General features: G+C 43.7%; 1 protein-coding gene across 1 annotated transcript; it reads right to left on the bottom strand.

Moving 5' to 3' along the window:
• Positions 1 to 191: 191 nt before the first annotated feature.
• Positions 192 to 22,644, bottom strand: rnaseh1 (ribonuclease H1). The gene is made up of 8 exons (XM_085996400.1): positions 22,484 to 22,644; positions 17,043 to 17,182; positions 11,851 to 12,012; positions 9,115 to 9,214; positions 7,543 to 7,597; positions 7,181 to 7,265; positions 4,544 to 4,668; positions 192 to 1,429 (listed from the first exon to the last, which is right to left on the bottom strand). Exons 1-8 carry the CDS (start codon positions 22,576 to 22,578, stop codon positions 1,343 to 1,345), a joined length of 849 nt encoding a protein of 282 aa, XP_085852526.1. The 5' UTR covers positions 22,579 to 22,644; the 3' UTR covers positions 192 to 1,342.
• Positions 22,645 to 27,206: the final 4,562 nt, after the last annotated feature.

The raw sequence follows: 27,206 nt of genomic DNA, 5'->3' as shown, positions 1-27,206 counted from the left end.
CGGTGGGCAGGGGAAGGCCAGCACAAGGAGCAAGGTGGTGGCTACACCTTCTTCTGGAAAGGCAAACCTGAAGAAGAACGTCGCCTCCATGGGGTAGGCTACGCCATAAAAAATGAACTAGTTGGGTGTCTCAGAGACTCCCCATGTGTTATTAGATTCTTGAATAAAGAAAGCAAAAACACCCTAAAATCTACAAAAAGTAGAAGAAAATTTATTTAATATGATTTTAGTTTTACAAACTAAACGACCAACCCATGTACAAAATAGGTTAATTCTAAAGTGACTTTTTCCCTGTCCTAGTTGGTTTCTATATATTGTAATAATCTATTTTACACACTAAATCAACAGTCAGCTCATCAACCGGTTTGTGCCTGGGCTCATTTGCATGTACTGCATCAAAACAGATCTTCTAAAACTAGAACAATTCGATTTAAATGATCACAAAAAAAAAATCAAAAACAGGAGGCAAAAATGTGTATCTGAACATTGAAGAAACAACCTAAATTTAGACTGGAACCTCATACACTGATCCAAATTAAAAAGCAAAACAAATTCTGTTTATCAACACTATGTACAACAAAAGTAGTTAAAATATTTAAATGCAAGTGGTTCTCATGCCAGTGTATGAAAACCCATTACAACTATAAGGTACACTTTGACTTGCAGCACTAACATAACGTGTTGGGAATACCAATATGCTGCATTGTGGTAATGAGGGGAAAAAGGAAGGGAGACAAACGGACTCAAATCCCCAATGCTGCAAAGTTGGATAGCTCAGTCATGCTGATGTGGAGCCCAGACACCACAGGGAAATGCAGACACAGTAGGGATTGGGAAGAGGAGAAAAATATATTCCCTAAATGTTTGCTTTTCTGCAACCAGCTCAAATGAGCAGTGCAAGCCTCGGCGAAAGTTGACAGAATGCCTCTTGGTTGCAGATTCCACGCAGCTCAGAGTGATTGAGAAAGTAAGTGTGCTATCCTCATTTAAAATAAAACCCACACTTTCAACTTTGCATTACTGGCAGTAAGCTCGCCCACTAGCCGTGCATATTGGAAATTCAGGTATATGCGATTGACAATTTTGAATAAAAATGGCTAGAAAATCATGTCCAACACATACACATGAATTCCCAATATACAATATGGCAGTGGAAGAGGCTCTCCACCAGTAGCATGGAGTTGGAAGATTACCCCTAATAGGCAGCACTGTTTGAGCCAGTGAAGGGAAGCTGTACAAAAAACAGCAGATGATTAAATAAAGTTTGCTTTGCACGAGTTTGATATACACACTTCAGACTTGCATCCTTGTGAACTGGAAAGTACATTTTTATCGGTGCTCGTTAACATGGCGGCTTGGTGGCTCCATCCTTCGCTAGACTGTCTGCCGCTTCGTTTCCGGCGAAACCAGCATGACCTGGCACATGCATCTGCAAAGTAGGTAGAAAGGTGCATTACAACAAGTAGACACTCATTTTTATTTTAAACATAAAAAACAGAGACATTTGCCCAGTCTGGTATTTCATTGGTATGTTCTAGTCATTTGAACATTTTATCACACGCCCCCAGAGATCAAGCACCTCACCGCTTTGTGTATGGCCAACTGGTTGCCTCATACGGTCGACCCAGATTTAGCTGTTACCACCACCCCCCACCCCCTGACTCTGGCACCTCCATCACCTTTTGTCCAAAATGCATCAAGCAGGGAGTCTAGGGATGTGGTGATGGGAAAGTGCACCTTCACCCAGCCACTAATACAGATAGCTGAAGCCCCAATACTGACATCGTAAAAATAACAGCAAAAATATTTAATTAAACCTACTTAATACCATGAGTTCCCTGCCTGCCAGTCTCATCTTCCCTTCACTCCCTCAGTCCCATCTTTTCGGCTTGTTTACGCCCAGAGTGGAAGGTAGTGCGGGCAGGTGGGGGTTTGAAAGATCTGTGGCTTATCTGTAATGGAGCAGGGGGGGGGGGGAGGACTAGGGGTTGGGACATAAAACATGATACATAAACCTCCTTTCCTTGCTCTAGTTTCTCCAAGTAGAGGACTAGAACCTCATGTCTGCTCTGTTCCCACGGGAGGTGAAAAGAATGGAGACACAAGCAGGAAAAAAAAAATCAAAGAAAAACAGCGAGAAGCACACAGAGTGGTTAAAATGAAAAGACAGCAACCAGGAAGGATGTACAGAAAGGAAAGGGAGTGAGCAAGTCAGACATATAGAGAGAGAGATACAAAAACAAGCATACAGAGGGAGAAGGAAAAAAGAGGGAGCTGAGAAAGATAGGGAGACAAGAGATCAGAAAATGTGACAAAAGAGACAGTTACAAGGAAAGAGGGACTGTTTATTTTATTTGCCAATGAGCAACAGGTAACCAACTACAGGAAACTCTCGATTTACCGGCACCTAAATAACCGGAAATCTCTGTTAACCGGCAAAATTCAGGAGTAGGTTCAGGTAAGTTTTACTTCATATTACAGGAAACTTTGTTATATCCGGCACCGACGGGACCGAGCTGTTGCCGATCTATCAAAACTGCCGGACATACCAGCGTTAATGTTGAAGCATACAGAGGTTTTCATCTCCGTATCTGACAACAAACACTGTTGCTTGGCAACAGCTTGTAAACAGTCGGCCCATACCTTGGAAGCGTCTCTGTAGCTTAGCAACAGCTTCAGAGAGACTTTCCAGAGCCCGACTGTTGAAAACAAAGCCACGAGAAGAAAAAAAACCTAACAAAACGGCTCCTGATTTCTGCCAGTAGATCGAGGTTTCCGGACATACAACCTCCGGATAAACCAAAGTTTCTAGTGGCTGTTCCTGGATCTGTGGCTGTGTAATCGGGGTTCGTGCACTTGTTGCTAAGCAACAGGGACGCTTGGTCTGTGGCCGGGGTTCTTGCACCTGTTGCTAAGCAACAGGGAAGCCTGGATTTGTTGCTGTGTACGGAGCTCTCGTACCTTTTAAACTATACCTCTCTGTAATCGGACTTTTTGATAAACCGGTACCACGCCGGTCCCGGATAAAAAAGAGTTTCCTGTAGTAGCTATGTGAAAGAGTTGTGATAAATCTTGCATAAATTTTGGACCAACTGAATCTCCATTAGTTGTTCATTAGCTGGTTTTCAGAGATTTTGGAAATCCCCAAACAATAGGCGCACACACTTAGAGAACATTTAAATTATAGTCAGAATACATAGTATATTAAATGGTCATAGCTGTATGCTTCTGGAAATAGAAGCAGCAACTATCCAGAGGATCTGAGGTGGCAAAACTTCAGTTTTAAAAGCCTTTCATCATCCATTACCTGACATTGGTTTTCTGGATCGAGAGCTCATCGAGGTCACACAGGATTCAATTGAAAAAAATTTAAGCAATAAGTAATCTTTAGTACTTCTCCTTGTAAATTAACACACAATATAAAAAATATAGTGGGCCGTAATTTGCAGGCCTCTATGGGCGCATTCCCTCCGTCAGGGCCACGCAAGTTCTGGGTTTAGGCATACAAAGTGACATGAATCAGTCATTCATGAAAGAAAGACTTATGAAATAATACTGAGCGGCCTGCGGGTGGCAACGTCCAGGGAGAGTATAAATACTCAGGCACGGGCCAGAGCTTGCGCAGGGGATTCTTAACAGGAACTAGTGAAGGACACAACTAGACCTTATTTTGTAAAACAGTTGGTTAAAGCTTTGTTTAACGCTTAGACCAAGTGCCTAGTAGGTTTCTTACGTCACAAAGCGCATGCGCAAAACCCGAATCTTCTTGACAGATCCAACGCATCCCCAAGGAAAAGGGCATCTGCAGGCGGTAACTTCTGCCCAGCGAATGACCGTGAAATTCTTACGCCTGCAGGCACAAGGCCTGCTTTTACCAGCGCAAGAGTTAAAAAATAAAACACAAAACAAATTATCATTTATACATTAAAAAACCTGTACATTAAGGTAAGTTTATTTTTAGCCCCTTTAAAACATTTAAATTTTTTATTTTTTTTAATTTGTTTTAAATATTGAATTAAATGGCATTTTAACTAATTTTAAAGATGTAATTTTTTAAAAATTTGACATGTAGATGTATTTTTTGGGTATTCCCATTCATGCTTAGGGGGTTTCCGTACATACGGAATCCCCATAAGTATGAATGGGGATCCCCTTCTTTTATTGGTTGGGCCGGCCCACGTGATCCCAAGGGTGCTTGCGAACCTCGTGCACCCGTGGGATATCGGGCATCTACCCGCGGGTACCCGGAGAGGCCCAGGACCGCGAGTCTCCATACCTCCCGGACCACCAGGTACACGGGCATTTTATTTGCGGATCGGAGGCATTTCCCTGTGGAAAGCCTCTGACCGCACTCAGGGCCGGTGTATGGGTCATTTAGCAACTACAGTTCATACTGTTAGAGAATTTATGGTCAGTTTGGTGGACTTTTATTAACACACACCCCCCCCCCCCCCCCCACCAGAGCTGAGGATAATAGGAACACAGAATTAATTCCGAATTGTTTTTTCTTGGAGTTTGTTCACGAAAAAAAAAAGTTGCGTACCCATTCAACATTTATACCGGAGGTCAATTTGTCAAGTCTTTCAAACTCCTCTTTGTTGATTACTGATCCTCCAGAACTAGGCTTCCAGCCATTACTCTTCCAAGATTTGATCCACTTTGTGATACCTGTTTGATAAAGAAAGAACGAACTTGCATTTCTATAGCACCTTTCACAACCTCAGGACGTCCCACAGCACTTTACAGCCAATGAAGTACTTTTGAAGTGTAGTCACTGTTGTAATGTAGGTAACGCAGCAGCCAATTCGGAAACCAATCCTTTGCACCAATATAATCTAAAATGCACAGCCTCACATTACTCTTCCCGGTCATCTCAGCAAGTCAAAAATGTGAGCCAGTACAGTGAGCGTCAGCAGGCCATTCGACAGCGTGGGGGGCAGAGCATGATCCTGATCTACAAAAACGCATTTCCCAGCAGAAATCACTGAATAGTAATCAGAAGCAGAAACTGACTTTTTTTTTTGAAGTATACAATCTCGTGATGGGGGCATCGCTGGCTAGGCTGGCATTTATTGCCCATCCCTGGTTGGCCCAAGAAAGGTGGTGGTGAGCCGCTCTTCTTGAACCACTGCAGTCGGTGTGGTGAAGGTGCTCCTAGCAGGGCTGTTAGGTAGGGAGTGCCAGAATTTTGACCCAGTGACTGTGAAGGAACGGCAATACATGTCCAAGTCAGGATTGAGTGCAACTTAGAGGTGATGGTGTTCCCATGCAACTGCTGTCCTTATTCTTCTACGTGGTGGAGATTGTTGGTTTGGGAGGTGCTGCCGAAGAAGCCTTGGCGACTTGCTGCAGTGCATCTTGTAGACAGCACACACTGCAGCCGCGATATGCCGGTGGTTGAATGTTTAAGCTCGTGGATGGGGTGCTGATCAAGGCCACTTTCGAGCTGCGTTATATGAATGTAATAACAAAAACTAACTGCAGTCTGTGATTAAAATAGGATAGCGTAGATCCAGAGCACCAATACTGTAGTTGGTTTAAAAAAATGATAGTACTCCTCAGCAGCTAAATGTGTACAAGAACATGTAGATCAGACAGATCTTGGGTTTGATCCCAGTCTGTGCTGAGTAGCTGCTTTAGACCAGGGTGATAGAAGGGAAGCAAGGAACCTCAGCCACCTGTATCAGTGAAAGGAAAAAATGACCCACATTCTCATTCCTGGTCACCATCCAGTGACTGCTGGAAATTGCATGTGCTTACTAGACGATGTTCCCCAACAGTGAGCAGCTGACACGGTGTGCAGGCTGACACATGAAGAATGGCCACCAAGGTAAAGTGTGGGGGGGCTTTTAAGAGACAGGGAGAGAAAGAAGAAATTTTTTTTTAAAAAATACTTGGTAACTTTATAAATGCAATAAAGTTCACAGCTTAACTTTATGCTCACCTTAAATACCCCACATACATACTTGTACAGCATTCGATAAGGTGCCACATAAAAGGTTATTGCACAAGATCAGGGCTCATGGGGTTGGGAGTAATATAGTAGCATGGATAGAAGATTGGTTAACAGACAGAAAACAGAGAGTAGGGATAAACAGATTTTTTTCAGGTTGGCAGGCTGTAACTAGTGGGGTGCCGCAAGGATCAGTGTTGGGGCCTCAGCTATTTACAATCTATATTAATGACCTAGATGAAGGGGCTGAGTGTAATGTATCCAAGTTTGTTTTTGATACAAAGCTAGGTGAGTCAGTAAGCTGTGAGGAGAACACAGAGTCTGCAAAGGGATATAGACAGACTAAGTGAGTGGGCAGTAAGGTGGCAGATGGAGTATGATGTAGGGAAATGTGAGGTTACTCACTTTGGTAAGAAGAATAGAAAAACAGAATATTTTTTAAATGGTGAGAAACTTTCAAATGTTGGTGTTCAGAGAGATTTAGGTGTCCTCGTGCAAGAAACACAGAAAGCTAGCATGCAGGTACAGCAAGCAATAAGGAAGGCAAATGGCATGTTGGCCTTTATTGCAAGGGGGTTGGAGTATAAGAGTAAGGAAGTCTTGCTACAATTGTACAGGGCCTTGGTGAGACCACACCTGGAGTACTGTGCACAGTTTTAGTCTCCTTATCTAAGGAAGGATATACTTGCCTTGGAGGCGGAGCAACGAAGGTTCACTAGATTGATTCCTGGGATGAGAGGACTGTCCTATGATGAGAGATTGTGTAGAATGGGCCTATACTCTCTGGAATTTAGAAGAATGAGAGGTGATCTCATTGAAACATACAAGATTCTGAAGGGGATTGACAGGGTAGATGCCGAGAGGTTGTTTCCCCTGGCTGGAGTGTCTAGAACTAGGGGGCATAGTCTCAGGATAAGGGGTAGGCCATCGAGATGAGGAATTTCTTCACTCAGAGGGTTGTGAATCTTTGGAATTCTGTGCCCCAGAGGGCTGTGAATGCTCAGTCTTTGAGTATATTCAAGGTTGAGATAGATAGATTTTTGAACTCATGGGGAAATCAAGGGGTATGGAGATCGGGCAGGAAAGCGGAGCAGAGATCGATGATCAGCCATGATCTCATTGAATGGCGGAACAGGCTCGAGGGGCCGAATGGCCGACTCCTGCTCTTATTTCTTATGTTCTTATAATAAAACTCTGTCGATCATTCTTTAGATTCAAGCTACTCACCATTAATTGTAAACATGCTGTCTGTGAAAATAACCAGTTTTTCAATATCGCGTTCCTTTGCCTGCTCAATTGCCCGACAAGCTGCCTAATGTGAAGAAAAACATTAATATAAATATAACAAACAACTATGGTAACTTTTAGTTCAAATATTGCTAGTAAAGAAATGTTTGACAGCAGTGCAGGTTTTACAAATTCCAGTTTGTATGTCGTGGTTAAGAAGTAGTCTGAGGACTGTTCAGTCATCAACAAAAGTTATTAAAACAGAACAGATGCATATCGCTTAATAAAAACTTGTGTACACTTTTTTGTGCACAGACAACACATCAACATTTTGGGTATATTTTTACATACAAAATACTTACAACTATTTCTGCCCTTTGGTTGGTCTGTCTTCCTGAAAGTCTCTCACTTAGATTTCTGAGAAAAAAGTTAAAAAATTAACAGTAAAAAGAACACTGTAAATAAAATTTAAAAATTCCCCACAATACCAAATTATTGATCTCTGTTACATTACCATGGGAAAGTGGAGCACTTTTCCCATGGGGAGGGGGGGGGGCAGGAAAAGGCTTATGAGTCACAGGATTTTGGAATAGTGAAATGGGTGACAGGAGATATTGCAGATCATCACTTGGCTTTGCATTCAGAATGCATCAGAACACGTAGCAAACTTCGGGTTTGTTCTGGAGAGGGTAATGCCTTTCAAGTTATTTTATCCCCCTTTCCCCCCCATCTGTCCTATATTTGCATGGCATCACCCATACTACGAGAGCTCCAAGAAGGTGCCCAAAAGAACCCCAAGGAAGCCTTCACTCAGTGCTGCATCACTAAAAGGTAGTTAAACCTGGGGAACTCTGGAATGTTGGGGAATTGTTAGCACCAGTTAAGTCCCATAATTCCACAGTACAATGGTGTTCTAACACTCTGCCTTAATGACTCGGTTGCTATTTATTTTACATCACAATCAGATAGACCGTGGCATTGCTCATGGGGAGTCGGTGAGTCCGAGGATATGGGGCTTTGTAACAATAGGAATGCAATACCATGTAGCCTAAATTTATCAATAATGTCTTAAAGTGACTAAGTCAAATTCTGTTATTACCTGGCACATCAGGATCCTTACAGGTGTTTTTGGGATTGAATTTCATGATTCGGCCAATTTCACTGAAAATCCCAAGTCATTAACGTACATTCTTTTAACTATATACAGGAAACTTTGTGCTATCCGGAGGTGAGCTATCCGGCAATCTGGAGCCACCGGCAAAAATCAGCAGCCGTTTTTTATTCTTTTTGTTTGTTTTTTTTGGCTTTGTTTGAACAGTCAAGCTGTGCAAGGTCTGTAGCTATAGCAACAGCTTCAGCTACAGAGCTTTAGGGCCACACCTGAATGTTTAGAAGCTGTTGCTAAGCAACAGTGTTTGTTGTCAAATACGGAGATAAGAATCTCCGTATCTCTCAACATTAACTCTGGAGAGTACGGCAGCAGCTCGGTCCCGTGGGTGCCGGATAGCACAAAGTTTCCTGTATTTAATGTTATCTCAGGTGTGAGGTATGAGGTGTCCCAGTTTTGGCAGCACTGCAGGGGAGGGGGGGGGGGGGGGGGGGGCAGTCGCTGGCCTGGAAGCACTGTTGGAGGGGGGGGTCATACCAGGATCTATCATCGCTATTGTAGAAAGCCCCAAGATGTGTCAAGACTGGGGCAGGGACTAGCAATTAAAGTTGGCTGTCATAGCTAAACCAAAGTTGTTATAATAAAATTTATCCCAGCAGGTCAAACACTCATTTTAAAACTGCCTGATTATAGTGGAGAACCTACACAATGGAAAAACAAGCATAGTAACAAAATGTTCACTTACAAATCATTACAATTTCAAGTGATTGTTTTTGAAGTGAATTTTTGATATCTTTTCAAATTGAAAACAAATCCCATTACTTACAAGGAATGACCAGGTCCCCAGTACACCCCGATTCCAGCTCGAGCTCGGTTCTTCCCATTACCTGAACAACAGCCATCTGTGTAAACTGCAACAGCATCTCCTGAACAAAGAAGCAGAAACACATGGATCTTGTTCACAACAATGACGCCTGAAGAACAGATCAGTATTATAAATGAAGGAATCCCTTAAACAAATTCTTACAGCCAATGTGCAGTTGAACTCTGAAAACAGTTCATATTTTCAAACCAAAGGAAGTCATAATTATTTAGCTGCACTCTGGTATTACTTCCCTACTTATCCCTGAACTGAAGTCCAGCGAGTTTACCATGCACCTAATCCGTACCACAACAACTTGCAATTAGACCGCTGATGTAGAAAACATCTCAAAGTGCTTCACGGAAGTGTAATATTAAAAAAAAGGACGCTGAGCCAAAGAATGAAATATTAGATGGGGTGGCCAAAAGCTTGATCAAAAAGGTGGGTTTTTAAAAGGAGGGTCTTAAAGGAAGAGAGGGAGGTGGAAGGGTTTTGGGCAGGAACTCCCCAGCATGGGACCTCAGCGGTTAAAAGCCCAGCCACCAACGGTGGGAGGGAAGAGCTGTAGAGTTGGAGGAGGTTACAGAGATAAGGAGGGCTGAGGCAATGAAGAGCTTTAAGCACGAGGATGAGAATTTTAATTTTGAGGCACCAGGCGATCGGAAGCCAATGTAGGTGAGCGAGGGCACAGGGTTGATAGGCGAGTGAGGTTACAATACAGTGTTTAATGCAGACACTGCACTTTATAATTTGACCTGCCACACAGATATTGAATACCAAATGAAAAGGGTTGAATTAGCCTCAAAATAGAGAGCATTTAACTTAAGTTTTGTTATAACATTTTTTACGCGGTTGAAAATGGTGGCCACAGTACTTGTCTCAATGAACATGCTAGTCCAGTTAATGGCAAATCAATCCTCAAGTGTCAGCTTCTTGATACAACTTACTACCTACTGCGTACCAACGCAAAATGCATTTGAAACATAGAAGATAGTAGCAGGAGTAGGCCATTTGGCCCCTCGAGCCTGCTCCGCCAGTCAATGAGATCATGGCTGATCATCCAAATTCAGTACACTGTCCCTGCCTTCTCCCCATATCCCTTGATCCCTTTAGCCTTAAGAAATATATCCAACTCCTTCTTGAATATATTTAATGAATTGGCCTCCACTGCCTTCTGTGGTAGAGAATTCCACAGGTTCACCACTCTCTGGGTGAAGAAATTCCTCCTCATCTCTGTCCTAAATGGCTTACCCCTTATCCTTAGACTGTGGCCCCTGGTTCTGGACTCCCCGGCCATCGGGAACATCCTTCCTGCATCTAGTCTGTCCAGTCCTGTTAGAATTTTATAAATTTCAATGAGATCCCTCTCATTCTTCTAAACTCCAGCGAGTATAAGCCCAATTGACCCAATCTCTCCTCATGCGTCATTCCTGCCATCCCAGGTATCAGTCTGGTGAATCTTCGCTGCACTCTCTCCATGGCAAGAACATCCTTCCTCAGATAAGGCGACCAAAACTGCAGACAAGGTGTGGTCTCACCAAGGCCCTGTACAACTGCAGCAAGACATCCTTGCTCCTGTACTCGAACCCTCTCGCTATGAAGGCCAACATACCATTTGCCTTCTTAACCGCCTGCTGCACCTGCATGCTTACCTTCAGCGACTGGTGCACAAGGACACCCAGGTCTCGTTGCACTTCCGCTTCTCCCAATCTATTGCCGTTCAGATAATAATCTGCCTTCCTGTTTTTGCCACCAAAGTAGATAACCTCGCATTTATTCACATTAATATTGCATCTGCCATGCATCTGCCCAGTCACCAAACCTGTCCAAATCATCCTGGAGTTTCTCGGCATTCTCCTCACAGCACACACGCCCACCCAGCTTTGTGTCGTCTGCAAACTTGGAGATATTACATCTAGTTCCCTTGTCTAGATCATTAATATATATTGAGCTTCTTAGAGGGAAACGAAACAGTTAACTCTGAAGAATTTTCTATTCCCAGGTTACACACAGAAGGCTCAAGAATCACTCAATGACAGTGAAGCTACAGAGATATAAAAGGTCACTAAATTATTTTTATTGTTTTTCCCCTTTCTTCTCTATTTCCCATTTCATTTTATATTCTTCTTCTAGGTACATCCACCAAGCTTACTCTTTCCATTTGCCTACAACCCACCATCCATTTTCAATGCCAGCTTCCTTCTGCTTCGCAGAAAGTCCATCCGATTGGATTTTTTTTTTTTTTTTCCAGGCAATGAAGGGGAAATTACTGAAGTTTGAAATAATTTAGCCAGCAAAGTAACAAGTCAAATGTTTTTCATCTTCTTCAGAGAACACTGGAAAGCAAGGAGCACTGGACAAAGTAATTCATTGACAACCTAAGCAAGAAATATTGAAACAAGCTCCAATTAATGGAATCCAAGAAGGGAGCTGGGGTAATAAGTACATTAACCAAAAAAATCTGTAATTTTCAATGTCCAGGTGCTTAAAAAGAAATTGAAAATTAATTTATTCCCTTGGATATTTATCTTTGTGTTCTTAAATAGTCGAAGCCAACTAAAAATACAGCTCTCATATAATCCTGTATACAATGAACCATACCATCAAATGCATCTAGACTTGTTAACATAAAAGACTGAAGTCTTATTCAGAATATTTTAGGTTACATATTAGGAACAATAAGCCAGTACTTTTGCCTACCCACGTAAGTGAACTTCTTTCCGGAGTCACTGAATAACTTGGTGCTTCTGAACCGTTTTGTGCACGGCTCCTCGTCAGCATCAGATGACTTGTGTGAACGTTTTCCCCCACCAGAGTTCTGGAGTTTAGACTCATCAGCAGACTTGCTTCGGCCACTACATTCTAAAGAAAAGTTTTAAATGATTAGTTCTCTTGCAACTGAATTAAAATATGCAGATTTAGAAATATGATTCTCCAACGATACGATTTGGTTGTAAAGTAGAAACAAGTTTCAGGAAATTAACAAGAGGTGGCATGAAATACTACAGGAAACTCTTTTTTATCCGGCACCGACGGGACCGGCGTGGTGCCGGTTTATCAAAAAGTCCGGATTACAGAGAGGTATAGTAAAAGGTATGAGCCCCGTACACAGCAACAAATCCAGGCTTCCCTGTTGCTTAGCAACAGGTGCAGGAACCCCAGCCACAGATCCAGGCGTCCCTGTTGCATAGCAACAGGTGCAGGAACCCCAGCCACAGATCCAGGCGTCCCTGTTGCATAGCAACAGGTGCAGGAACCCCGGTTACACGGCCACAGGTCCAGGAACGGCCACTAATATGAAGTAAAACTTACCTGAACCTACTCCTGAATTTTGCCGGTTAATAGAGATTTCCGGTTATTTAGGTGCTGGTAAATCGAGAGTTTCCTGTAATTGGAGACCGTGCATGTTTCAGGAATGTTATCACATCTGATGAAAGTACTCAAAGAGTTTTCAGTTTCCAGGACGATGACCTAAGGAAGAGGAAGCAGGATCTGGCACATTTGCCTATGCCTCAACCTCTACTTTATCATCACTCAATCGGTGAATGGAACTGGATCGCCAAATAATTATGGACCAAACCAGGGAAGCCCCAAACTCAAGTTAGAAGATTTCAGCTACAGTTACAGAAGTGGCACTAAAGTTTACCTCAGTGCCCTTGTGTTAGAGACAGGAAGAGATAAAAGAGGGAAAAAACAAAAATCAGCCAGGGTTCACATTTCTGGTCGCTATTCAGCAACCCCTGCTGTCCGCTGTGCATGTATAGACATTGAGCTGGGCTGTGATGTCCCCATGACCAAACAGACTGCTATCATTCATTGTCAAAAGCTCAATGATGAATAATAGTCACTTGTGTAAAGTAGTGGAGGCCACCAATAGAAATATACCCCACCAAAGAGTCAACACCTACAGAAAGGGGGAAGGAGGAAAATTGATAAGATTTTTTTTTTAATTATTACTAGATTTAGGTTAAAACTAGTTAAGAAAAACTGGCCATAAGAACATGAGAAATAGGAGCAGGAGTAGGCCATTCAGTAAGATCATGGCTGATCTGATCTTGGCCTCAACTCCACTTTCCCGCCCATAACCCTCGACTCCCCTGTAGCTCAAATATCTGTCTATCTCCGCCTTGAATATATTCAATGACTCCGCCTCCACAGCTCTCTGGGGTAGAGAATCCCAAAGATTCACGACCCTCTGAGAGAAGAAATTCCTCCTCATCTCCGTCTTAAATGGGCGACCCCTTATTCTGAAACTATGCCCCCTCGTTCTAGATTCCCCCACTAGGGGAAACATCCTCTCAGCATCCACCCTGTCAATCCCCCTCAGAATCTTATATGTTTCAATAAGATCACCTCTCATTCTTCTAAACTCCAATGAGTATAGGCCCAACCTGCTCAACCTTTCCTCATAAGACAACCCCTACATCTCAGGAATCAACCTGGTGAACCTTCTCTGAACTGCCTCCAATGCAAGTCTATCCCTCCTTAAATAAGGAGGCCAAAACTGTACGCAGTACTCCAGGTGTGGTCTCACCAGTGCCCTGTACAGTTGTAGCAAGACTTCTCTACTTTTATACTCCATCCCCCTTGTAATAAAGGCCAACATTCCATTTGCCTTCCTAGTTACTTGCTGTACCTGCATGCTAACTTTTTGTGTTTCCTGTACGAGGTCCCCCAGATCCTTCTGTACCGCAGCATTCTGTAGTCTCTCTCCATTTAATTTAAATAATATTTTGCCATTTTATTTTTCCTACCAAAGTGGCTAACTTCACATTTTCCCACATTATACTCCATCTGCCAAATTTTTGCCCACTCACTTAACCTATCTATATCCCTTTGCAGACTCTGTGTCCTCCTCACAACTTGCTTTCCCACCTATCTTTGTATCAGCAGCAAATTTGGCTACAGTACACTCGGTCCCTTCATCCAAGTCATTGATACAGATTGTAAATAGTTGAGGCCCCAGCACTGATCCCTGTGGCACCCCACTAGTTACTGATTACCAACCTGAAAATGACCCATTTATCCCGACTCTCTGTTTTCTGTTAGTTAGCCAATCCTCTATCCATGCTAATATTACCCCCAACCCCGTGAGCTCTTATCTTGTGCAGTAACCTTTTATGTGGCACCTTATCGAATGCCTTTTGGAAATCCAAATACACTACATCTACTGGTTCCCCTTTATCCACCCTGCTCGTTACATCCTCAAAGAACTCTAGTAAATTTGTCAAACACGATTTCCCTTTCATAAAACCATGTTGACTCTGTTTGATTGTATTATGATTTTCTAAATGTCCTGCTACTACTTCCTTAATAATGGATTCCAGCATTTTCCCAATGACAGATGTTAGGCTAACTGGCGTACAGTTTCCTGCTTTCTGTCTCCCTCCTTTCTTGAATAGGGGTGTTACATTTGCGGTTTTCCAATCCGCTGGAACCTCTCCAGAATCCAGGGAATTTTGGTAGATTACAACCAACGCATGTTAGGTCATTCATTCAAATGGGTTCCAAGCACATCCTAACTGGGTTCATTCAACAGCCATACTAAATTGATCTGCATAACTATCTTATAAATATCACTGTATTTATTAACGACTTAGATGATGGGGACAGGGAGTCACATATCCAAGTTTGCCGATGACACAAAGATAGGTAGCATTGTAAGCAGTGCAGATGGAAGCATAAAATTACAAAGATATTAATAGATTAAGTGAATGGGCAAAACTGTGGCAAATGAATTTCAATGTAGGGAAGTGCGAGGCCATCCACTTTGAAGGATAGATCAGAGTACTTTCTAAACAGTGAAAAGCTAAAACCAGTGGAGGGCTAAATAAATGTAGGGGTCCATGTACATAATGTCATGGACAGGTACTGAAAATAATCAAAAAGGCTAATGGAATGCTGGCCTTTATATCTGGAGGACTAGAATACAAGGGGTTAGAAGTCATGCTGCAGCTGTACAAAACCCTGGTTAGACCACACCTGGAGCACTGTGAGCAGTTCTGGGCACCACACCTTAGGAAGGATATACTGGCCTCGGAGGGAGTGCAGCGCAGGTTTACCAGAATGATACCCGGACTCCAGGGATTTAATTACGAGGAGAGATTACACACACTAAGGTTGTGTTCCCTGGAATTTAGAAAGTTATGGGTGGTTTGATCAAAGTTTTCAAGATATTAAGGGGAACAGATATGGTAAATAGAGAGAAGCTATTTCTGCTATTTGGGGAGTCTAGGACTAGGGGACATAACCTAAACAACATTAAAGCTAGATCTTTCAGGAGCGAAGTTAGGAAACACTTCTACAAGTGGTGGTAGAAGTTTGGAACACTCTTCCGCAAATTTTGTTAACCAAAAATATTAAAGGATACAGGGCAAAGGCAGGTACAGGAAACTTTGGTTTATCCGGAGGTTGTATGTCCGGAAACCTCGATCTAACGGCAGAAATCAGCAGCCGTTTTGGTTAGGTTTTTTTTCTTCTCCTAGCATTTATTTTTTAAACAGTCAGGCTCTGGAAAGCGTCTCTGTAGCTTAGCAACAGCTTCAGAGACGCTTCCAAGGTACGGGCCGAGTGTTTACAAGCTGTTGCTAAGCAACAGTGTTTGTTGTCAGATACGGAGATGAAAACCTCCGTATCCTTCAACATTAGCGCTGGTCTATCCGGAAGTTTTGATAGATCGGCAGCAGCTCGGTCCCGTCGGTGCCGGATATCGCGACGTTTCCTGTATATGGAGTTAGGTCACAGATCAGCCATGATCTCATTGAATGGTGGAACAGGCTCGAGGGGCTGAATGGCCTACTCCTGTTCTTATTGTATATTTTATTGTATTCTATGCAAGAAAATACCCAACTACATACTTTGGTGACACAGACAATTTGGAGAAAGGACCAGGGGCCATTTGGGTGTTGCCCACTGGAAAGAATTTGTTTCTATTCTCTCCTGAAGGCACAACTTTGGCTGGGGTATGGTTCCAAAGACATCAGACACCCTTTCCACTACCTCAGCAATGTAGTGTTGGGAAAATTTTCTTCCTTTTGGTAATTTGTTATGCCAATTAACATTCCTTTCTTTATTTTATCCTTTTAAACATTTACATACATCAATGTTCATTAGCAAACTGCTGGCATGCAACTGCAGAGAAGGCAGCTGAAGGAAATTTTAAAAAGTTTTGGACTACTCAGCAGGATTCCCAATATATGCAGGTCGTCAAAAATATCAAGAGTGAGACACCTTTGAGGTTTTAAAGATTTCAAGCGCTAGTCAGTCAGGTGATAGAATTTCTTTGACGAGCTATTTTCAAACAGAATTCCAATTGCAGTGGAATCATATCTTGATCTGAAAATGTTCATGCTTGGCGCAGAGTACTGCAAGCAGAATGTGTTTTAAAAACCTGCTGTGAAGTTAATTTTCTGTGTGCCACCATCACACTCCCGAGTTTACAGTCACTGTACAATAGAATCATGTCAATGACATTCAGGATCTTCAGCAGAATTTCTGATATATGTTACACAAACAAAACACAATCGTCTGCTAACCAACTGTCCTTGTATTTAAAACAAGGTTAAAAATCATGTATTGCTCAACCGCCGTGCTCCCCCACTACCTCAGCTGCCCCAGCTCTTCTCCAGACCACATTTTCCCTGTTAAATAGAGATTGCAGACCAGTAAAAATTTAAGTATCTCATTATGCTTCCCAGTTCCTCACTATTAGTTTTTCCCCTTCAAAGCCTTTACTCTTCTATATATTTCAGCCATTTTAAATTTAATTCCCCATGCTTCATCCAAAGAAAGGTTAATGCCAGTTTCTAACTTTCTTCTGCAGTGTTTAATGTAGCTGTTCTATTAAAAAGTCACCCCACTTTGTTATATATAATCGAATATATAAGCTTTACCTGTTGAGGCAGGTTGTGAACTTGAGGCAGGTTGTGAACTTGAAGCCGCAGTACCTACAAAAGACCGTGCGTCTTCTTCAGTAGCAAACTTCTTGAAACTGGCACAGGGAAATTTGTCGACTTGTTCTTTACATTCATCCCTAAGAGGAAAAAGTGCACCATTTGTGAGGAACATAATGCCCCTTATCATTTTATAAAATTCATTGATTCTTAATTGATAAAAGCCAGGGATAAAGCCAATGCATCAAAACAATCCACACTGGGCTGGGTAACACTCTGGATTAGAAAGCAATCTGCTCACCTTTGGGACTTTGATTAAAATTCATCCTAGACTCATGGCAATATAGTCCTCTTTCTTATAGCTTAAAGGGGACAGAAAAATTACAGTGCACAAATTACACCCCCGTCTGTATCTATAATATACTAAAAAATATATTTACTTCCGCACGCACTACCCGACAACTTTTTTTCCATTATAAATTTTGTCCACCCGTATAATGGAAACTGCCTATGTAAACTTTTCAGGCTGTAATGACACCATCCTGCCAGGGTAGGTGCTGCAGTGCAGCCAGTAGCAGGAGGGTGTAATTCCAGCTCAGCAAGTTTCCTTATCAATGTGGAAATATATAAACACAAAGACTGAATTATATCTGCACCCACGAGTCCAATTATTCTCCACCTTCCAACCCGTTCCATTTGAAGAGTGCACTTGATCTGGACTGCCTGCAGCACATGGGAGATCAATTCGCTTTTTTTAATTCAAAGTATCTCCGGTTAGATGCATTATTTTAATTCAATATAAACTTTCTCTGCCAGAGACCATTCCCATGATATAATTACACCCTCTCCTGCTTCTGTGCCGATCAGTCTAAAACAACAGCATAACGCCTACTGCACAAAACTACCAAAAAGGCAATGAACCGGCAGTTTCACTCTCAGACCATAAGAAACATAGAAGATAGGAGCAGGAGTAGGCCATTCGGCCCCTCGAGCCTGCTCCGCCATTCAATGCGATCATGGCTGATCATCCAAACTCCGTACCCTGTCCCTGCCTTCTCCCCATAGCCTTAAGAAATATATCTAACTCCTTCTTGAATATACTTAATGAATTGGCCTCAACTGCCTTCTGTGGTAGAGAATTCCACAGGTTCACCACGCTCTGGGTGAAGAAATTCCTCCTCATCTCTGTCCTAAATGGCTTACCCCTTATCTTTAGACTGTGACCCCTGGTTCTGGACTCCCCCGCCATCAGGAACATCCTTCCTGCATCTAGTCTGTCTAGTCCTGTTAGAATTTTGTAAGTTTCAATGAGATCCCCTCTCATTCTTCTAAACTCTAGCGAATATAAGCCCAATCGACCCAATCTCTCCTCATACGTCATTCCTGCCATCCCAGGTATCAGTCTGGTGAATCTTCGCTGCACTCCCTCCATGGCAAGAACATCCTTCCTCAGATAAAGCAACCAAAACTGCACACAATACTCAAGGTATGGTCTCACCAAGGCCCTGTACAAGGAGAGTGTACATGTCAAATGGAATGTCAAACTGGTCTGGTAGGGGCATTTTTCTGGACATTATAGAGAAACCTTTTGCTATATCTTGCCCACGCTGAGTTAAGAGCAGTCGACAATGGGTAGAAAAATACTCCAGACCCCCAGTGCAGGCATCCTCATTTGAGGAGCATAAAATTGGCTACTGACAGCCAAAATGTCATTAAAAAAGTAACACTGGTTACTAACTGGATTATATGCCATACACGACCAACCTTCACTGGCTATTCTATGCATGTTGTCATTTTAGATTTAATATAGCATCTATAATGCTAGGCTAAGAAAAGTATCTCAGTAGGGCTGATGGGGTTTCTAAATATTTACCACAAATTGTACAACAGAACAAAATGTTACAGTTTAATCATTCAAAAGTTGCAAGAATGCACACTCACAGTTGGGGGTTATAACCCTTCACTATTAAACAAATGGGAGGGAGCACGACAAGGATTATAAAGGCAACAGAAAATGCTGGAAAAACTCAGCAGGTCAGGCAACATCCGTGGACAGAAATTTGAGTTGACATTTCGGGTCGAACCCGTCTTCAAAACTGGAAAGAAAAGATAGATCGGAGGCAGGGCTGCGATCGGACAAAAGAATAAAAGAAACAAAAGAAGTAAAAAAGAGACAATAAAAGGTATTAGAAGCTAGACGAGATGGTAATAGGCTGAGATTGGGTGTAAAGTGTACTGGCAGGGCAAGAGGTAGCTGCCAGGTGTGAGAGAGAAACAAAAGGAAAGGGGGGACGGGGGGGAAAGGAGTGGAAAAATTACAAGAAAAAATGAAATAGGGGCCGAGGTTATGATCTGAAATTCTTGAACTCGATATGGAGTCCGGAAGGCTGCAGAGTGCCTAATCGGAAGATGAGGTGCTGTTCCTCGAGTTTACGTTGAGCTTCCGTGGAACAATACAAGAGGCCGAGGACGGTGAGGTCCGAGTGGGAATGGAGCGTTGAATTAATATGACAGGCGACCGGAAGCTCGGGGTCACCCTTACGGACTGAACGGAGGTGTTCCGCAAAGCGGTCACCCAATCTGCGTTTGGTCTCCCCAATGTAGAGGTGACTGCATCGTGAGCAGCGAATACAGTATACTAGATTGCGAGAAGTACAAGTAAATCGCTGTTTCACCTGGAAGGGGTGTTTGGGGCCCTGGACAGTGGGAAGGGAGGAGGTATAGGGGCAGGTGTTACATCATCTCCGCTTGCACGGGAAGGTGCCAGGCGAAGGGGAAGGGCTGTTAGGGGTGATAGAGGAGTGGACTAGGGTGTCTCGGAGGGAGCGGTCCCTGCGGAATGCTGAAAGGGGAGGTGAGGGGAAGATACGTTTGGTGGTGGGATCACTTTGGAGGTAGCGGAAATGCCGGAGGATGATCCGTTGAATGTGGAGGCTGGTGGGGTGAAAGGTGAGGACAAGGGGAACCCTATCGTGGTTCCGGGAGGGAGGGGCAGGGGTGAGGGCAGAAGTGCGGGAGATAGAACGGACACGGTCAAGGGCAGTGTCTATCACGGTAGAGGGGAATCCTCGGTTGCGGAAAAAGGAAGACATGTCTGAAGCACTGGTGTGGAAGGTGGCATCGTCGGAGCAGATACGGCGGAGACGGAGAAACTGGGAGAATGGAATAGAGTCCTTACAGGAAGCGGGGTGGGAGGAAGTGTAGTCCAGGTAGCTGTGGGAGTCAGTGGGCTTGTAGTGGATATTGGTCGATAACCTATCCCCAGAGATGGAGATGGAGAAGTCGAGGAAGGGAAAGGAAGAGTCAGAGATGGACCACGTGAAGGTGAGGGAAGGGTGGAAATTGGAGGCAAAGTGAATGAAATTGTCAAGTTCGGGACAAGAGCAGGAAACGGCACCAATACAGTCATCAATGTATCAGAAAAAGAGGTGAGGGAGGGGACCAGAGTAGGACTGGAACAAAGATTGTTCCACATAGCCCACGAAAGGCAGGCATAGCTAGGACCCATGCGGGTACCCATGGCAACACCTTTGATTTGGAGGAAATGAGTGGAGTTAAAAGGAGAAGTTGTTCAATGTGAGAACAAGTTCAGCCAGGCGGAGGAGGGTGGTGGTGGATGGGGACTGGTCGGGGCTCTGTTCAAAGAAGAAGCGGAGCGCCCTCAGGCCATCCGGGTGGGGGATGGAGGTGTAGAGGGATTGTACGTCCATGGTGAAAAGGAAGCGGTTGGGGCCAGGAAACTGTTAAAGTGGCGGAGGGCGTCCGAAGAGTCGCGGATGTAGGTGGGAAGAGACTGGACAAGGGGAGAAAAGATAGTGTCAAGATAGGAAGAGATAAGTTCAGTGGGACAAGAACAGGCTGAAACGATGGGTCTACCAGGGTAGTCCTGTTTGTGGATCTTGGGAAGGAGGTAGAAGCAGGCTGTGCGGGGTTGGGGAACTATGAGGTTGGTGGCAGCGGGGGGAAGATCTCCAGAGGAGATGAGGTCAGTGACAGTCTTGGAAACGGTGGTTTGATGTTCGGTAGTGGGGTCATGGTCCAGGTGGAGGTAGGAGGTGGTGTCGGAGAGTTGGCGTTCAGCTTCCGCTAGGTAGAGGTCAGTGCGCCAAACAACAACAGCACCACCCTTGTCAGCGGGTTTAATGACAATGTCAGGGTTGGATCTAAGAGAATGGAGTGCTGCAAGGCTTTTGTTTTGAATTTATTTTCTCAGTTGAGTCATAAAGAAACAGAATACAGCAGCAGTGAAACCCTAACCTTCCATACATCTTTCGGGTGAGATGTTAAACTGAGGCCCTCTCAGGAGGACGTAAAAGACCCCATGGCACTATTTCGAAGAAGAGCAGGGGAGTTATCCCTGGTGTCCTGGCCAATATTTATCCCTCAACCAACATAGCAAAAACAGATTATCTGGTCATTTTCACATTGCTGTTTGAGGGAGCTTGCTGTGCGCAAATTGACTGCCGCGTTTCCCACGTTACCACAGTGACTACACTCCAAAGGTACTTCATTGGCTGTAAAGTGCTTTGAGATGTCTGGTGGTTGTGAAAGGCGCTATATAAATGCAAGTCTTTCTTTTAACATTTAAACAGTGGAGTGACTATTGACACGCAGCCGGGTTAGGGCTACAGCGCGGGAGGGCTGTCGTGAAATAAATCTGTCACCATTACATGTTTGACTCAGCTGCCCAGTGATGTCGTCCAGTAAGTCACTCAGTTGTATCAAGGCAACTGGGGATGGGCATTAAATGCCAGCCAATGGAAACAAATGACCGGGAGTCTGAAATAAAAACAGAAACATAGACGATAGGAGCAGGAGTAGGCCATTCGGCTCCTCGAGCCTGCTCCGCCATTCAATGAGATCATGGCTGATCATCCAAATTCAGTACCCTGTCCCTGCCTTCTCCCCATATGCCTTTAGCCTTAAGAAATATATCTAACTCCTACTTGAATATATTTAATGACTTGGCCTCAACTGCCTTCTGTGGTAGAGAATTCCACAGGTTCACCACTCTCTGGGTGAAGAAATTCCTCCTCATCTGTCCTAAATGGCTTAACCCGTACCCTTAGATAAGAAAATGCTGGAAATACTCAGGTCAGACAGCAGCATCTGTGGGGAGAGGAACAGAGTTAACATTACAGTTCTGACAAAGGGTCATCGACCTGAAACGTTAACCCTGTTTCTCCTTTGAGACGCTGCTTAAAACCAACCTCTTTGACCAAGCTTTTGGTCACCTGCCCTAATTTATCCTTATGTGGCTCGGTGTCAAATGTATTGTCTTAAAGTACTCCTGCACAGCACCTTGGGACGTTTTACTATGTTAAAGGCACTATATAAATACAAGTTGTTGTTGTTGTTGAGACAAGCCAACTCCGCACAGGCCAAGGATGCAGACCTTTCCCGCACTGGCGGCCTCAGCCGGGTCCTCCCCACTCACTCACCAGGTTGCATACACTCCGGGGCTCCTCCCGACCCTCACCGCGTAGTAAAACCTCCCCTTCATCCCAACCGAGAGCGCTGCGAATAACCGCCACATCCACCTGCCGCCCTCTTTGTCGAGCCCTCGCCTTCTGATTGGCTGCGAGGAGCGCGCGCCCGGGCCCGGCCGGCCGCTCAATCGGGCCGCTCTCCGGATTGGACTTTCTGATTGGACAACACCGACGTCAATCAGAAGACGTCTGACACCTTACTCCCGCCCCCCCCACCACATTCGACTGTTGGTTTTTTTTTGAACGCCTCCCGACGGAGACACGCCCCCTGCCACAGCGCCACCCGGAGGCGGGGAGGAGTCATGAGCGCCTTTTATTTACGCATGCGCAACCCCAGCAAGCAAAGTTGCGCTAATATGTTGGCATCAATTACACTTATTGTTGTTGCCTGGAGTTTCCGCATGATATCAGCGTAATCTGCGGTAGAATCGAATGAAATAGCCGTAAAGATCGTGAACTTTTAAACCCAAGCTAGTTGCAACCCTGACGAAGGATTTCGACCTGAAACGTTGACTCTGTTTCTCTCTCCACGGATGTTGCTGGCCAGCATTTTCTGTTGTTATTTCGGATTTCCAGCATCTGCAGTATTTTGCTATCATACTAGTTGCAATCATAACTACTTTACGCCTGAGTAGCCGCGATCTTTTACTCTGGTTCAAGGTCCCCATTTGCCCAAAGCAGTCCCCCAGGTGGGAAAAAGCGAGTTTCCACCGATTGCACCCGTTCGGTGGTGTGCAGCACATTGCGCCCAGATTACGCGGGCGCACACACGCACCCAGCTTTTTACATGCTTACAATTTAGTTAGAGAGGGCATGGACCTATTTTAAAATCTTAAGCTGCTGCACCCTCAGAGAGCTAGCATACAAAACATGGAGATAATGGGGGTGAAATTGATCTTGGGCTGTAGCGCAAAACGGGCGATAGTGAATCAGTTTTACATGCTGCCTCAATTTTTGTTTTCCAGTGACTTCAATGATGCCAACCCTATACATTTCATATATCAATCAGTGTTTTGAGTAAACTGTACTGTGGGGTGAGAGGAGGAAGAAGACTGTCTCTGAGAACTGGGGAAGCAGAGTGTCTCTGTGACAAACTATAAACAATTTACTGAAGAACAAATTTAACAACAGAGTACGAAAACATATCTACAATCATCCACAATGTTTCCACAACAAATGAGGGAAAATCTTTGCAATTTTTGCTACAATCTTGCACTACAGGAATTATGAAATAATGAATATATTTCCAGCTTAAGTTATGAAAAATAAATTCTCATTGAACTTATTCCATTTTTTCCTTCCTTTTGCTACTATTACTAGTCTAGTTGCTACCCCTTTATATCCGTCGCTCTTCTGACTCCCTCCGCCACTTTAACAAATTCCAGTTTTCCGGCCCTAGCAATCTCCTTTTCACTATGGATGTACAGTTCCTCTACTCCTCCATCCCCGAGATTGGGCCCTCCACTCCAGCTGCCCAACCAGTTGCCATCTACCACAACCCTCCTCCGCCTGGCTAAACATTGAACAACTTTTCCTTTAACTTCACGCACTTCTTCTAGATAAAATGTGTCACCCTTGGAACATGCATTGGTCCTAGCTATGCCTGTCTTCTTATAGGATATGCTGAACACTCTTTGTTCCAGTCCTACTGAGGTCCCCACCCTGATCTCTTTTTCCATTACACTGATGACTGTATCGATACTCGTTTCTGCTCTTGCCTTGATCTAGAGAACTTTCTCCCAGTTTTCCGGCCTTAGCAATCTCCATTTCACTATGGATGTAGTCTCCCTACTCCTCAATCCTCAGGATTGGGCCTTCCAGTCCATCGCATCTGCTCTGATGAATCCATCTTCCACACTAGAGCTTCCAAAATGTTCTCCTTTTTCCTCAAGTAAGGATATTCCTGCACCATACTTGATAGGAGCCTCAACCGAGTCTGTCCCATTTCCCATCCTTCTGCCCTCATGCCTTCTTCCCCCTCAGAACTGTGATTGGGTCCTCATTGCCCTTACCTCCTACCTCACCAGCCTCTGCATTCAACAAATCATCTTCTGCCACTTCCAACGTAATCCCACCACCTAACACATCTTTCCCACCCTTCCCCTGTCAGCATTCTGAAGGGACTGATCCCGCCGTGACACCCTGCTTCACTCTTCTATCACCCCCACTACCTGCTGTTCTTTCCCTGGCAACTTTCCATGAAACTGCAAGAGATGCAACACTTGCCCATTCACCAGATTTCATACCACTGTCCAAGTTCTCAAACACTCCTTCCGTGTGAGACAGCAATTTACACATACTTCCTCTAAGTTCAAACCTTAACTATAGCTCCCAATTTTTCTCTGGCATTAGGTGCTGGCAATGATGGGGGATGTGAGCAGGTTGATACTAGGGTTAGGGATACTGTGCTGGTGGGTCTGCACCCTTAGTGCTGATCTAGTATTTTCTTCCACCAAGCTGTTAAATAGGGATATAGGATTCTAGGCTTCATAAATAGAAGCATAGAGTACAAAAGTTCTGCTAAACCTTTATAAATCACTGGTTAGGTCTCAGTTGGAGTATTGTGTTCAATTCTGTGCACCAGACTTTAAGAAGGATGCTAAGGCCTTGGAGAGGCTGCAGAGATTTACCAGAATGGTACCAGGGATGAGGGACTTCAGTTATGGGGGAGACTAGAGAAGCTGGAAATGTTCTCCCTGGACCAGAAAAGGTTACGGGGAGATTTAATAGAGGTGTTCAAAATTAAGATTTTAGGGACTAGAAAATGGTTAAATGGTTTGGTTTTGAGAGTAGATAGGGAGAAACTGTTTCAACTGGTAGGAGGGTCAATAACCAGAGAACACAGATTTAAGATAATTGGCAAAATAACCAATGAGGAGACATTTTTATATGCAGCAAGTTGTTATGATCTGGAATGCACTGCCTGATAGGGTGGTGGAAGTAGATTCAATAGTAAATTTCAAAAGGGAAGTGGATATATAGTTGAATAGGAAAAAAATTCAGGGCTATGGGGCAAGAGCAGGGGAGTAGGATTAATTGGATAGCTCTCTCAAAGAGCCGTCAAGAGCACGATGGGCCAAATGACCTCCTTCTGTGCTGTATGATTCTTTGACTCCTGGGCTGCTGAAGCCTGTTCCATTTTGCCAGTTTTTCATGCTTCCCATTCTACTTTCATGTCCCTTTTGACTCTTCTCACACTCTCAGTGTCTTGTATATGTCTTTTATTTCTTTGATTTCTCTCATTATGCCTCCTTTTGTTCTCTGCATAGATCACTTCCACCTTTTAACCATTTTCTAATCCCTAATTTAGCACTTTACAGGTCATTCTATATATTTTATTGTGTTTATTTTTCCCTTCACTTATTCCTTTTTAAACACTGTTCATCTGTAATTTCTTCCAGTTCTGAAGGGTTTATACCTGAAACATCAACTGACGTGTGTAATGATCAGTAACATGTCATTCTAGAATGGTACACTCGGTGGAGCTGTATGTTTAGTAGTGGGCTACCCACAAGGCAGTAGTCAAGATGGATGCCTGTACACTAGTCCACATGGCTGAATAAATGACTAGCTCAAGCTAGCTGTTCATAATGAAAACATCTATTTATTTATGAACATAACATGGTACCAGGATTGGTAATATCTGCTGCATATTGTGAAACGCAACATGGAGAATTTGAAGCCACCGGAGGGTTTGAAACTCACGGGGAATGTCGACTGCAATTGGTGGACTTTCAAACAACAATTTGAACGCTATATTGCTGCCATCGGGTTCGGTACGATGCCAGACGCAAGGAAAATAAAGTTACTGTTCACGGTTGCAGGCCCGCAATACATTTGTCTTTGATCAAGAGGAGGACAGAGAAAAAATGGACGATATGCTAAAGAAGTTTGATACACATTGTTCTCCCAAAAAGAATGAGACCTATGAGAGGTACGTGTTCCATTCATGGACACAGGAGCAAAATGAGACTTTTGATAGCTTTGTGACCGATCTGAAACTGAAAGCACAGAGATGTAATTTCTCTGAACTGAAATCATCCATGATTCGTGACCAGATTGTGTTTGGTATTCATGATAAAAAAGTCAGGGAACGTTTGTTGAGAGAAACCGAACTAACATTGGAGGATGCTGTGAAAATATGCCATGCCAGTGAGCTAGCTCAACAGCACGCAAAGACTTTCAGTGAAATTAATAATGATGCGACTGTAATGAGTGACTGTGCTGCTGTCGGTGCTGTGTCCTACAAGGGGAAGAAACAGGGGCAGAACAGAAATGCAAAGCAATCGGAGGATGGAATTTTTAATTGTAAACGCTGTGGTTACCAGCACCAGTCAAGACAATGCCCAGCGTTTGGGAAAATGTGCACAAAATGTAATGGAAAGAATCACTTTGCCAAACAATGCTTTTCAAAAGTAAAAACAAAGAAAGGGCAACAAGTCAATGTGATTGAAGACACTGATTTAAGTGAGACATTTTTTGTAGGAATGGTGTCATGTGACAATATCGAAAAGGATATAGAAAATGTGCAGCCCTCAGGAATGGACAATGCTGAACACAAAGTTAATGCAGTAAAAGAGGACACATGGATAATGCCACTGCAGGTAAATGGAGCATTAGTTACATTGAAACTAGACACTGCGGCAAAAGCAAACTTAATCAGTATGAGTGACAT

This window comes from Somniosus microcephalus, chromosome 9 (genome assembly GCF_052327205.1).
Source record: "Somniosus microcephalus isolate GS21.2 chromosome 9, FLI_Smic_1.0, whole genome shotgun sequence".
Classification (NCBI taxonomy): Eukaryota; Metazoa; Chordata; class Chondrichthyes; order Squaliformes; family Somniosidae; genus Somniosus; species Somniosus microcephalus.
The sequence above is the reverse complement of the archived record's forward strand: the minus strand, read 5'-3'. Positions and strand labels throughout refer to the sequence as shown.